The sequence below is a fragment of the Macaca nemestrina genome (assembly GCF_043159975.1).
Source record: "Macaca nemestrina isolate mMacNem1 chromosome 11 unlocalized genomic scaffold, mMacNem.hap1 SUPER_11_unloc_1, whole genome shotgun sequence".
Classification (NCBI taxonomy): Eukaryota; Metazoa; Chordata; class Mammalia; order Primates; family Cercopithecidae; genus Macaca; species Macaca nemestrina.
Window position 1 is genome coordinate 609,003 of NW_027257572.1, and position 13,832 is coordinate 622,834.

Sequence of the window (13,832 nt, forward strand, 5' to 3'; positions counted from 1 at the left end):
CATTTTGAATATTTTCAATGTTATCGGGCATTTCACTAATTCCAATATTCACACCTGTGATGCACATGGCATCTAATATACTCAGTAAGCTATTGATGGTCAAAACAACTAGCTAATGCCGTGATGAAAATGGTCACTGCCATCAAAACACACAGCAATGGGGCCCAGATCTCCCTGGGCGTTTCTCCAAGTTCAAATGAAGAGGAAATACCCAATCTGTCCTGAAATATTCTAGTGGTGAAAAGTCAAAGTTCTTCTGGCGAACATTTTCAACTTGAAAGAAAAAAAACATACATCCGCAGAAAAAACAAAAACAAAAAACCACTTTTGTTCCCATACCGGGAGTCGAACCCGGGCCGCCTGGGTGAAAACCAGGAATCCTAACCGCTAGACCATAGGGGAACCGCTCAGCAGTCATGCCACCATGTCTGTATACATGACATGCCGCAGCTTCGCCGCCAGCACCTCCCCCCTACCACTGCACAGCGCTGAGCTCCTGCTGTCCCTGTGGAAACCGGTGTGACTGCAGCCCTGCCAGACTGGCTGCACGGACCCGTCTCCCACTTAGCCCTGGTGGGACAAGGCACCCCCCCCCGCAGGCAGAACCCCCTTTCCTGGTGGTCTCCCCCAGAGCTGGAGTCAGGGCAGAAGATCAGGGCAGGGAGTTAAGGACGTTGTGCTGAAGATTTGCTGTCTTCATCAACCGCAGTTGCAGAGCCCGTGGTCCCAGCCCGACCTGCCAGTCCAGCCCCGAGCCCACAGTGGGCGGCGCATGCCCACCCCAGTGCCCGCCCACGACCAGCAGCGAAGGGCGTGCTCCATGGGGTCGCACCTCCTCCTTGAAGAATTTGTGGCCCCAGCAAAATTGACTTATTTTTTTCCTTACTTTGGCTTCAGAATCTCACTAACGGGCACCTTGTAGATAGGATCTTGTGATGAAAGGAAACCTTTGGTGAGGGCTAGGGGCAGATATCCATTTTTCCTGCAGTCACGGGGGTTCCTTTTGAGTTCCTCCCTTAGTCTTTTCCCTGACAACTCAAGGTCAACAGGCCAATAAACGACCCCTCAACCAATGGCAAATCTGTCCTACAGGGGTTATGTCAAAGTTCAAGAAGTAAAACGATGTAGTACTGGTGTGTTGACAGTAATGTCTGCGGAACAGAATGAAAACCCCCAAATTACATTGAGTTTACACTGGAGTTAGCAAAACAAAAGGGCAGCATTAACCAACATACAGCATGTGGGCGGACGGTGGAAAAGCTGGACATGACTCAGTGGACATTTCAACGGAAACCACAGAGGTTCTTGAAAATGCTGGAGAATTCCCTGATTGCCTTACCAGTTACAAGCCCAAATTCAGAATCATGTGACAGCTGGATACATTCAATTGTATGTACAAATAATGATCAAAAAACACAAAAGTTGGGTAGTGGTTACCATAGCTTTTACTGTAGTTATTCATTAAGCTATTCAACTGTTCTGTGCGGTTTGATGTAATATGTTTTATTTTATAATAAAAAGTCAAAAAAATCATAAGCAAAAAGATAAACTGAAAAATGAGACTTCCATCTCATACATATGAACAAAGGACCAATTACCTCAAAACATAAACAGCTCCTAGAAATTATTGCAAAGATCAACAACCCAGTAGAAAAATGAAGTTCCCAAAACAGAAAACACAAGTGGCCCTTCCAAAAAATGAAGAGAGGTTCAGCCTCTTATGGTAAGATAAAGAGACAGGATTTTAAAAAGGTAGGCCTCTTCCTAGAGTTCCCTTAAAAATCTAGGCCAGATCATTTTCACTTCCTGGCTTAGACCCTGCCAAGGGCTGCCCAGCTACTCAGGTGTTTGTATCCTTGTGGACTCAAGTCATATTGTCCTGATCTTTTGGCCCAGTACGGTTTTCTCCTCCAGCAAAGACAATTTGGAGGATGTAGTAAGCATGAAGCACTACTTCCTGTCCCCCACCACCTCTGTTCGCACAGTGTTCCGTCATCCAGCCACGAAACCACAGCTGACTGATCCAAGAGACAGTTCCAGTTGTTGACTAACGTGTACCTGCCCACGTGAGTGTGTCCTATGGGAACTCAGGCCTCGGAATGGTTTCAAAATAGTGGCTTTCAAAATTAGTTTGCCTCTTCAAACTTCACACCTAAGGAAACATGCAGAGCAGGGACAGAGTGGGCATTAGCTGGCGTGGGGTAGGGGCAAGAGCTATTTGTGAAGGAAGAAGGCCTGAGATCAAATAGCGAGGTCAGAGAACAGCTGAGCTCACTGCCCTGCCTCTGTGCATGCATGTCAGGCAGCCCCCAGCTCCAGCTGCTTGAGTTTCTCTTGGAGCCCCCGGAGCTGGCTTCGACCCCAGTCAATGCGGTTCTGGAGGCTGGCTATGTCTGCGGCCAGCTGCAGGCCTGGAGGAAAGGAGAGAAGGTTAGGATGGTGTCTGTGGTATAACACAGGACCCAGGAGGATCTGGACATCCCCAGAAATTGGAGAGGCTCCAGGCCTCTCTGCCCCCAACACTTGTCCCAAAACATTCCAGGTGCGGCCCTGCATTGGCTGCTCCAGAACCTCTGCAGTCTTACACCTCCTTCAGGTCTTTGCTAAAACGTTACGTCCTCAGACTTCCCGGACCCATTATATCACCCACCAGGAAGTAAAAATTCACAGCTAGTAATACCATCTCATGCTCTCATTTCCTTCCTTCCCCCATGACTACAGCCTCTCGCTCCCCTCACCTGCTCTCCCTCCACTTCTTTTCTCTGCCCCAACAGTAGTCCACACTCTGGATCCACCTCTAGGTGGCTTGTGCCGATGTCTCTGCTGGAACAGCTGCTGCCCAGTCCTCCGGGCAGCTCTCAGTCTTCAGCCTCCTGTTCAGTAGCAGGGCTGACCACACATTGGATCGCTTGCTCCAGGAAACACTTTCTCTTCTTGGCCTCCAGGACACCTGCTCCCAGGTGTTGCTCCTAAGTTTCCTTGACTGGCTTCTCCCCTCCTCTCCCTCACCTCCTGTCCATACTCCCCAGGCCCTCTGCTGATCTCATCCTGTTTCAGCTTTAAACCAGTGTTTGTGTCAAAAACTTTGGAATTTAAACAGTGCTATGCAGTGACTCCCAAATCTCTCTCCAGCCCAGGCCTTTCCCAAACTCCAGAGGTATGTGCCCAAGTGCCCACTCAGACTGTCCAGCAGGACATCAGTAGACACCACACAGACCACACCAACTCCTGCCTTCCGGCATCCCCTCAGCTGCCCACAGTGGGTGAGGGTCACTCCATCCTCCAGGGGTTCTGAGTGGAGACCGGGGGCTTTCCTGGACTCCTTTCCTTCCCTTACTCCCATATCTTATCTGTCAGCAAATTCTGAGGCTTCTACTCTTTTTTTTTTTTTTTTTTGAGACGGAGTCTCGCTCTGTCGCCCAGGCTGGAGTGCAGTGGCCAGATCTCAGCTCACTGCAAGCTCCGCCTCCCGGGTTTACGCCATTCTCCTGCCTCAGCCTCCCCAGAAGCTGGGACTACAGGCGCCCACCACCACGCCTGGCTAGTTTTTTTGTATTTTTTTTAGTAGAGACGGGGTTTCACCATGTTAGCCAGGATGGTCTTGATCTCCTGACCTCGTGATCCGCCCGTCTCGGCCTCCCAAAGTGCTGGGATTACAGGCTTGAGCCATCGCGCCCGTCCGGCTTCTACTCTTAAAACCTGTGCAGGTTCCCACCACTTACCTCCTCCTCCAGTGACGCCATCTGCTTCTCGCACTGGCCGCTCCCTGACGCCCGCTTCCTCCCTCTGCTCTGTGTCCCCAACCAGCACCCAAGGATTCCTGTGACCCTGTGCAGCCAGTCGAACCATCCTCTGCTCAGAGCCTCTCTGTGCGTCCCACAGTCTTCATCTGACTCCACTTCAGGCCATCAGCCCCCGCACATACCTGATATATATGGCTTCAGGGCTTTTGTCCTGGCTGGTTCCTCCATCTAGAGCACCATTCCCCAAAATCACCCACAAAGCTTTTCCTTCACCTCCTCAGAGAGACTTCCCCTGGCCACCCTTCATAAAATAGCTACCCTGGCCCACTCCTGTCCCACTCCATTATGTGTTTTTCATAACAATTTTCACATCCTGACTTATTACTTATCTGCACATTGCCTTTCTCTGCTTCTAAACATTACATGAAAAGGTGTTTTTCTCTTTTGTTCTCTGCTGTATACCCAGCAGCTAGCATGAACCCGAATGCTGCCAACAATCAGTAAATGCTTTTGGAAAACACAGTGGGTAACAACAGAAGTTTGGATGAAGAGAAACCTGCAAAGTCTTTCACAGACTAACCCCAGCCATGGCAGCAGTGCTCCAGTGTTCCCTGTGGATAGAGGGTCTGAGGGCCGCACAGCCAAACGACAGGGTCCACTCACCATCCCGGAAGCTGGCTTGAGCCTGACGTAGACTGTGAGGAACCAGAATTCCAAACCAGTTCAGGGGGTCGCGAGGGGCCTCAGAGGACTGCGGTTCTGGGGTCTTAGTGGGGCCCTTGCGCCTCCGCAGAGCTGAGGAAAGAAAGGTTGGAGTAGGCTGGGATCTTACTCCCTGGCCTGTATTGTCTTGGTGACAATGTTGAGCTTGATCTGAGCTCATGATTCTAGAAAACACTGTTGGTTGGAAAATTCCAACTTTGGGGTTCCAGGAAACAGCTTACCACAAAACACAGCCTTTCCCCTTGTGATTCAGATGAGACTGTTTGTCCACTCTTTCCCATGACTCCTGTAGGACCTGCCGATGACCCTGTTTGCCTGTGACACTGACCTTACCCATCGGACCTGAACATGCTGACAGACCAGACACAGACGTTCCAACTCCCCATTCTTTGTCTCAGGAATGATTAACTGGGATTAGAAGTTTGTCCCTCTGAAACTAGCTAGACACACAGATGAATATTTTCTGTTCAGCTGACTGAAACTTAAGTGATTGTAAAACTATTCCCAGTGTAAAGCAACTCCCCAACTTCTCTACTCCTCCCTATAAAAGTCTAAGGCAAAACCACCCTACAAAAACATTCTGTTCTTCAGCTCTGGGATGCTCTCTCTTATCGCAAAAACCTAATTAAAACCATCTCCATCATTTGCATTTTGTCTTTGACATTGGGAAGGGGTTCTGCAGAAGGAAGAGGGGGCTCACCTGCTTCGCGAGGCCCCACCTCCTCTGGGGCGTGGACACCAGATCTCACCACCTTGAACTTCTGGAGTCCCTCCTGGGCCTCGCTGAAGGACAAGAAGGGAGGATGGAGCTTTGGCACCCCGGGCCTGGAGCGCGCCCGCCCACCCAGCCCAGCATGGACGCTTCCTCACCTGGCCTGGAGGCAGACCTGGGGCTCCATGTGGGAAGCATACTGCAGGGGCCCCACCGACTTGGTGCCCATCGCGTAGCGAGCCTTGGCGAGCGACAGCCAGCCCTGCAAGGAGAGGACAGCGGTGAGCCTCAGTTTACGCCCGTGTGCCCTCCTGCCCGCCCCAGGCGCCTACCTCCTCCACCCGGGCGTTCAACACCGCTCGCTTCCCCTCCAGTTCCTCCAGGTCCCCCAGCAGCTGCAGGAGCAGCGAGTCCAGCTCCGCTCGCAGGTCAAGCGCCGCCATGGACACGCATTCAGATCCGGACCCGCCACCTTCCCCGTCACCGCCCGCGGTTGGCAGGACAGCCAATGGGCACACGAGATCTTCCATGGAGGGGCGTTCCCAGCTGGGGATCCCCACGCCGGCAGCACCTAGGCCTCCGGGTCAGCTCCTTTAAGGGCAAGCGCACTTAGAGAAGCAGCACAGAAGCAACCGATCGACTGGTTTCCCCAGTTAGCCCCCACGTGGATCAGCCAGCCGGACTGTCGGCCGGGGCCGAAGGTGGTTCTGAGTCCTTCCGGAAGCTGCCCAGTCTTAGAACTCGGGCCCCTGCTGTGGCGATGGAAGAAAGCGAAGCTGTGCAGAAACCATTTTGGTTGAGGGAAGAGTGGTTTTAATTTGGAAAGGAGCCGGCAGGCAACCTCCAGATCAGTCGGTGTGCCATTTTTACAGCTGATGAACTGGTTCGAGCCGCTAATTATGATTGTTTTAGCGGTTCATCATCTTGAAACCGTGCATTCTGCACGGCGGTGGCGGGGGAAGGGCGGGGATGGGGAAGCCGCTGGCGGACATCTTTATTAGCTGCAGTCGGAAGCCGCGTGTGACATTCTGTATCCAGTCTATTGGTTGTCCCAAGGAGAACGCCCCCTGGAACGGCCAATCGCCTTGCCATGCCCCCTCCCCCGCCCAGCCCTATTCGCCATCTTAACACAGGGCATGCCCGACGGCTGCAGGCACCGGTGAAGCGTCTAAGGGACCATCTTGGTTGAGGGCGGAAGTGAGGACTGCGTGGCGCCAGAGGAACCCACAGAGTCTCCCGGACCCACGTGGAAGCGGCGCTCAAGATGGTAGGAGGATGTTTGAGCTCCTGTTTCGGAGCTGCGGGACGCGTGAAGTGCTGGGGATGTGGCCCTGGGGCCTTGGAGCCTCGGGGACTCCGGGGCTCCGGGGCTCGGGAGCCAGTAGTGACTGGGCCCGCTGTTCCCGCAGCTGCGCCGCGAGGCCCGCCTGCGCCGCGAGTACCTGTACCGCAAGGCCCGGGAGGAGGCGCAGCGCTCGGCGCTGGAGAGGAAGGAGCGGCTGAGGCACGCGCTCGAAGGTACGGTGGTCGGTCCCGCGGGCGTCTGCGCGGTAAACCCCCCGCACTTACTTGTGTTCGGATATCCAAGCGTCTTTCCAAATGCTTGCCGGCCGTTTTCCTTGCCCATTGGATTCTCCTGTTGGTTTTGAGAGTTCCTTCCGTGTGACAGTGGTACTTACTTGTCGTTGACGTTGCAGCACCCGGGTTTTGCAGCTTGCCCGCTGTGTACGGTGTGTCAAGTTCGTCCCCAGTTTTAAAGGCTTTACCTTGTCCTATAGAAATTCTCTCTAGAGCGGTGGCTCATGCCTGTAATCCCAGCACTTTGGGAGGACGAGGCGGGCGGATCATGAGGTCAGGAGTTCGAGACCAGCCTGACCAACATGGTGAAACCCCGTCTGTACTAAAAATACAAAAAGTAGCTGGCCGTGGTGGCACGCGCCTGTAATCCCAGCTACTCAGGAGACAGAGGCAGAGGCAGGAATCGCTTGAACCTGGGAGGCAGAGATTGCAGTGAGGCAAGAGCGTGCCACTGCACTACAGCCTGGGGAAAAGAGCAAGACTCCGTCTCAAAAAAAAAAAAAAAAAAAAAAGAAAGTTTCTCCAAAGACTATCTGGATAGCGCGGGTGCTGCAGACTGCACTGCCCATCCTCCCTGCCAGAGTTCCTCAGAGCCCCGTGGAGAACAGTGGTGCCCGAGTGCGTGCCTGGAGCGCACTGCTCTGCAGTGGAGAGCCTGCGGCCCAGAACCCGCTGAAGCCATGCCCTTGAGGCACTGTGGGCATCATGACTAGCGGTTTTGCTGTCTTGAGAGCTTTAAGGTCTCTGGTCCACCTTCATACATACAGAACAGTCTATATTTCTTTTCAAAAGTAATTTTTAAAGTCCAGCGCCGTGGCTCACTCCTGTAATCCCAGCACTTTGGGAGGCTGAGGCTGACGGATCACTTGAAGTCAGGAGTTCGAGACCAGCTTGGCCAACATGGCGAAACGCCGTCTCTACTGAAAATACAAAAATTAGCCGGATGTAGTGATGGGTGCCTGTAATCCCAGCTACTCTGCAGGCTGAGGCAGGAGAATCGCTTGAACCTGGGAGGCAGAGGTTGCAGTGAGCTGAGATCACGCCACTGCACTCCAGCCTGGGCGACAGGGTTAGACTCTCAAAAAAAAAAAAAATCAATTTTTAGATTTCGACTTGATTATAAAAGCAATACAATATGTTTAGATATTTTAGAAAGTCTTCAAGTTGTGAGACTAAAGAAAATGAAGTCCTAGTAACCACTGTTTATGGGCTGGCCTGTAGAAAGTTTTGTCACCTCTATCCCTGCTGTATCCGAGCCCAGAATGGACTGAGGTATTTTTATTTCAAGCGTGTACAGGCTTGTAAGCTGTGGTGTGTGGAGTGAGCTGAGGGCTCCATGCTCGTGACCCACTCAGCTCCTCTCTCTTCTCCCCGCAGAAAACCGCCTGATTCCCACTGAGTTACGCCGAGAGGCTCTGGCCTTACAGGGGTCCCTGGAGTTTGATGATGCAGGAGGTGAAGGTAACTATACAAGGTAGCCCTCCCCAACACTGAGCTGGCTGGTCTCCCGTCGTTCCTCAGACACACTGGGCACTGTCCCATCAGAGGAAACTGTTCCTGGAACTGTCTCCTATGCCCTTGTCACTGCACAGATGGCATCGCAGGGCTCTCCCTGAGTGTGCCCTGTCCCACTTCGATGGCACACGTGGGCCAGTGACTCCGCGCCTTGCTTGTTAATTCCCTCCCCCACCGGAGTGCCTGCCGGGGCAAGAGGGTGTCCCTCGCACATCATTGGTGCCCATACGTTTAATTCACTGCATTATTCAAGAAACAAGAAGGGAATTCCAAACATTATAGATACTTGTTTTGAGGGAAAGGAGTTTGCCACTGTTCACCTTAGCAGAGTGTGGACTTTGTTGTGTCATACAGTAGCTGCTAGCCCCATGTGATTGATATAGCTTAAGTGAACTACAATTAAACAAAAGATTCTGTTCCTCCGCCACGTGTGTGCTCGGCAGCCAGAGCGGTTGGAGGCCGCCCTCTTGCCCGTTGTGCATGTGGAGCATTCCTATTCTTGAAGGCTTCAGCAGACAGCGCCATCCAGGCGGTCTTGGCTGCCCCCAAGTTAGCATTTCATTCCCGAGACTGTCATGTTCTTGCCCCTCGTGCCCCTGACAGGCGTGACCAGCCACGTGGATGATGAATACCGATGGGCAGGAGTCGAGGATCCCAAGGTTATGATCACTACCTCCCGAGACCCCAGTTCCCGCCTCAAGATGTTTGCAAAGGTACTGGTGAGCAGGGAGTGAGGGGGAGACACCCAGGACACACAGCCCCCGTCCTGACTGCACACTGCCATCCACGCCCAGGAGCTGAAGCTGGTGTTCCCAGGCGCCCAGCGAATGAACCGAGGTCGACATGAAGTGGGGGCACTGGTGCGAGCCTGCAAAGCCAACGGCGTCACCGATCTGCTAGTCGTTCACGAGCATCGGGGCACACCTGGTGAGGCCAGAGGGAGAGTCGGGGTGGGAGCCGTCTGAGGGCAGACGGGGGTCTCTGACAGCCACCTTTCCCCGCCAGTGGGGCTCATCGTCAGCCACCTGCCCTTTGGCCCTACTGCCTACTTCACGCTGTGCAACGTGGTCATGCGGCATGACATCCCAGACCTGGGCACCATGTCAGAGGCCAAGCCCCACCTCATCACACATGGCTTCTCTTCCCGCCTGGGCAAGCGGGTGAGTCTGGGGGCCTTCAGGCTGGGGCTGCGGGCCAGGCCAGGCATTTGCCACTCTCTTTCCCTGTGCCCCAGGTCTCTGACATCCTCCGATACCTGTTTCCCGTGCCCAAAGATGACAGCCACCGGGTCATCACCTTCGCAAACCAGGACGACTACATATCGTTCCGGTGGGTCCACAGGCCATGCCCCGGGAGAGCGTCCCCACCTGTGTACCGCGTGCTGCTTGCCTTTGACCCACAGCTGTTCCCTCCCAGGCACCACGTGTACAAGAAGACAGACCACCGCAACGTGGAGCTCACTGAGGTCGGGCCCCGCTTTGAGCTAAAGCGTGAGTTTGAGGCTGAATCGCATGTCTGGGGTCGGGAGGCGAGGCTGGCTGTGCCAGGGCTGATGGCCATCCCTGCCTGCAGTGTACATGATCCGCCTGGGCACGCTGGAGCAGGAGGCCACAGCAGACGTGGAGTGGCGCTGGCACCCTTACACCAATACCGCACGCAAGAGGGTCTTCCTGAGCGCCGAGTGAGCCCACTCACCACTCAGTCAGGACGTGGACTTGGAACTCAGGATGGGGCCGTCACAGACAGGCCTGCCGAGCTGGGATGTGGAACCGTGGTGGGTGGAGAGCTCTGAATAAACCGTCTGTGTCATGGCCGCGCCTGCCTCTGAGTGGTCAGGCCACGTCTGCAGGGCAAAGCCCATCGGGGTCCTCTTGGGTGGGGACCTGATGGCTGTGGGACGTGCTTGGCCTGGAGTCAGTGTGGGGTTAACATAGTCAGATATTTGATGCTGACATCCCCTCTAGAGTCAGGGTCCTATGAGCTCTTCAGCAGGTAGATGTGGGTAGCAGGCCCAGTCCGTGGCATGGGCAGCCCACCAACTTAACTCACTGAGTGGGAGCTGCCAGTGTGCCAACGTGGAGGGGACAGGCCAAACCCGGTGCTCAGTGGCTGATTCCTCATGTGAGTGGCATCCTGTGGTATTTGTCCTGTGTCTGGCTTATTTCTATTAACATAATGTCCTCCGGGTTCCTCCATGTTATTGCAAATGATAGGATTGTTTTTTTTTTTTTTCTGAGACGGAATCTCGCTCTTTCGCCCAGGCTGGAGTGCAGTGGCCGGATCTTGGCTCACTGCAAGCCCTGCCTCCCGGGTTTACGCCATTCTCCTGCCTCAGCCTCCCGAGTAGCTGGGACTACAGGTGCCCGCCACCTTGCCCAGCTAGTTTTTTGTATTTTTTAGTAGAGATGGGGTTTCACCGTGTTAGCCAGCATGGTCTCGATCTCCTGACCTCATGATCTGCCCGTCTCGGCCTCCCAAAGTGCTGGGATTACAGGCATGAGCCACCGCGCCCGGCTGATAGGATTTTTTTTGTAAAAAATATATATGCCACATTTTCTTACCGATCCATCCACCAACAGACACTTAGATCGTTTTCATAGTTTGGCAGTTGTGGAAATGCTGCAGTCATCGTGGGAGTATAGCTATCTTTTGAAGATAATGATTTCATCTCCTTTTTATATGTATACCCAGAAATGGGATTGCTGCATCAAATGGTGGTTATTTTTAATTTTTTGAGGAACCTCCATACTGCTTTCCATAAAGGCTGTACTGATTTCCATTCCCACCAGCAGTTCACTAGCGTTCCCTTTTCTCCACATCCTTGCCAACATTTTTTATCTTGTGTTTTTTAGTAACAGCCGTCCTAACAGGTATGAGGTGATCTCGCATTGCGGTTTTGATTTGCATTTCCCTAACAGTTGGTGATGCTGAGCATTTTTGCATACACTAGGTCGTTTGTTCTTTGTTGTTCACTTGAGTCCCTTATATAATTTGAATACTGCTGTGGCCTGAATGTTTGTGTCCCCCAGAAATTCATATAGTGAAATCTCATCCCTATGGTCAACGGTTTAGGGAAGCGATTAGTTCATGAGGACTCTGCCCTCGTGCATAGAATTAGTGCTCTTGTAAAAGATGGCCGCGGGAGCTCTTTTGCGCCTCCTGCCGTGTGAGGACACAGCTCGAAGCTGCCATCTGTGAACCAGGAAGCCCCCCCTCACCAGACACCGAATCTGCTGGAGCCACCATCTTGGACTTCCCAGCTTCCAGAGCTGCGAGAAATAAATGTCTGTTGTTTAAGCTACCCAGTCTGTGGTATTTTGTTATAACAGCCCAGCCCAGATTGAGACAGGTAATAACCCTTTATCAGATACATACTTTGCAAATAGTTTTCCCCATTCTGTAGATGCAGCCATCGAGAAGCTCCTCAAGATAGACATTAAATACAAAGAAGCATGGTGTGAAACGCCATGTGTAATATGCTGTCAGTGTGCAAAAGGCAGGGAAGCCCTGCACTTGTGTGTATGTTCTGCATCGTCCCCCAGAAGGCTGGACGCCTTGCTGGAGCACTGGGCACCCAGGGAGCAGAGAGGTTCTTTACCGTAATGTTAGTGGGTGAACATTTCACCCACTTCTTGACCACGGAGACCTGCCCTCTGAGTTCTCTGCCCATTTTTCTTTGGGATGCAGGTGCACACTTGGAAGACATCCTCATGATAGAAAAGCATACAGAAGGCCTGGCGCAGTGGCTCACACCTGTAATCCCAGCGCTTTGGGAGGTCAAGGCAGGAGGCTCACTTGAAGCCAGGAGTTTGAGACCAGCCTGGGCAATATAGGGAGAGCTCATCTCTACAAAACATTTTTAAAAACACACACAAATGCACATGGTGAAAAGTAAACCATCATCCTCCTTCCACCCCAAACAATCCATCCCTACTCTCCAGAGGTCGTCGGTATTGACTTTTTAAAGCAGCTGGACTGATATTTTTTATTCATGGTATCCATAAGTTTGTTGACTGTTTGTTAGTTACATTTTAACCTGAAAGGGATCACGTGCACGCCACTCTGAACCTTGCATCTTACTCTTTAATGACAACTGGATGCCACAGGGTGCCAGGGCTGTCTAGTACACATGAATCTGCCTCCTTCCTTGTGGCTACATTGTTGGGTGGCTTCCTGTTTTCATCCCCACAAATACTGCTTCAAGAGCATCATTGAACGTACTTCTGTGCGTAGTTATGCAAGTGTATCTGATGAATACATTCCTACACGGGGAATTCTGCCTTTAAAATGATAGAGGCCGGGCGCAGTGGCTCACACCTGTAATCCCAGCACTTTGGGAGGCTGAGGCGGGTGGATCACCTGAGGTCAGGAGTTCAAGACCAGCCAGGCCAACATGGTGAAACCCCATCTCTACTAAAAATACAAAAAATTGGCTGGGCATGGTGGTGGGTGCCTGTAATCCCAGCTACTCAGAAGGCTGAGGCAGGAGAATCGCTTGAACCTGGGAGGTAGAGGTTGCAGTGAGCCAAGATCACGCCACTGCACTCCAGCCTGGGCAACAAGAGCAAGACTCCATCTCAATAAAAAGAAAAAATTAAAATAAAATGATAGTAGAGGTTGTGTCTCTCCACAGGCACCATCACAAGATGTGAGCACCTGCCCCCCAGGTCAGCCCTGGGCATCATATGAGGTTTTAACCTCTGTCAAGCGCTAGGTGCAAAATGTTTTCCCCCAATTGCATTTGCATTTCTTTAGTTACTCTGGAGGTTGTGCTCTTTTCAAATACTTACTGGCCGTGTGTGTATATATTTTCTATGACCGGTCTGCTCTCCTTACAGATGCAATTGTTCACCTCTAGATTGTTTGTTTTAAATCTTGTTAGTTGTGGAAAATTTGAAACATACAAAGGCAGAGAAGATGGTATAGTGAGTTGCTGAGCTGGTTTTGATGTGAGCCAGTCTTCAGAGCCCACCCACTCCCTGTATCCACTCCACCAGTTTATTTTGAAGTAGATCTCAGACCTCACAGCATTTCATCCATATGTATTTCCATGTATATCTCTAAAAGGTAAGGACTCAACAAAAAAAATTACATTTAAAATTATCAATGATTATTCCTTAATATCATCAGATATCCAGTTAATGTTCAGCTTGCCTTGATGAGAGTGTGTTAGTTTCAACTAAGATTGACATCAGGTCCATTCATTGCAAATGATGGACAAGTCTCAAGTCTGTTTTTAAAAACAGCTTTATTGAGATAGTCAACATATTACACAATTCACAGCGCAGGCTGAACTCACAGCTTTGTGTGCCCGTCCCTGTGCATCAATGATTTTTTAAAAATCATATTCACAGGGCTGTGTAACCATCACCACGATCTAATTTTAGAACATTTTTTGTACCCCCCTGCCCCACCCCGGAGAGAAACCCCATACCCATTAGCTGTCACTCCAATCCCCTCCCTCTCACCAGGCCCCCAGCCCCTCTGGCAACCACTAATCTACTTTTGGCCAGATTCTGCTGAGACATTATAACAAGAATTTTTTTTTTTTTTTTTTTGAG

At 51.8% G+C, this 13,832-nt stretch overlaps 2 protein-coding genes and 1 non-coding gene across 3 annotated transcripts; 1 reads left to right on the plus strand and 2 right to left on the minus strand.

Moving 5' to 3' along the window:
• Window positions 1-330: 330 nt before the first annotated feature.
• TRNAE-UUC (transfer RNA glutamic acid (anticodon UUC)) lies at window positions 331-402 on the minus strand. Its single transcript has one exon. It is a non-coding gene; the product is annotated as a tRNA-Glu (tRNA).
• A 1,020-nt stretch (window positions 403-1,422) lies between these two features.
• On the minus strand, window positions 1,423-6,062 carry LOC105466248 (coiled-coil domain containing 115). Its single transcript, XM_011715271.3, has 5 exons — window positions 5,511-6,062; window positions 5,337-5,440; window positions 5,167-5,249; window positions 4,407-4,538; window positions 1,423-2,411 (listed from the first exon to the last, which is right to left on the minus strand). Exons 1-5 carry the CDS (start codon window positions 5,706-5,708, stop codon window positions 2,299-2,301), a joined length of 630 nt encoding a protein of 209 aa, XP_011713573.1. The 5' UTR covers window positions 5,709-6,062; the 3' UTR covers window positions 1,423-2,298.
• Window positions 6,063-6,309: 247 nt separating this feature from the next.
• LOC105466249 (IMP U3 small nucleolar ribonucleoprotein 4) lies at window positions 6,310-10,082 on the plus strand. The gene is made up of 9 exons (XM_011715272.3): window positions 6,310-6,445; window positions 6,588-6,696; window positions 8,134-8,217; window positions 8,875-8,984; window positions 9,066-9,198; window positions 9,277-9,431; window positions 9,506-9,600; window positions 9,688-9,761; window positions 9,844-10,082. The coding sequence occupies exons 1-9, from the start codon at window positions 6,443-6,445 to the stop codon at window positions 9,954-9,956; spliced, it is 876 nt and encodes a 291-aa protein (XP_011713574.2). The 5' UTR covers window positions 6,310-6,442; the 3' UTR covers window positions 9,957-10,082.
• The last annotated feature ends 3,750 nt before the right edge of the window (window positions 10,083-13,832 follow it).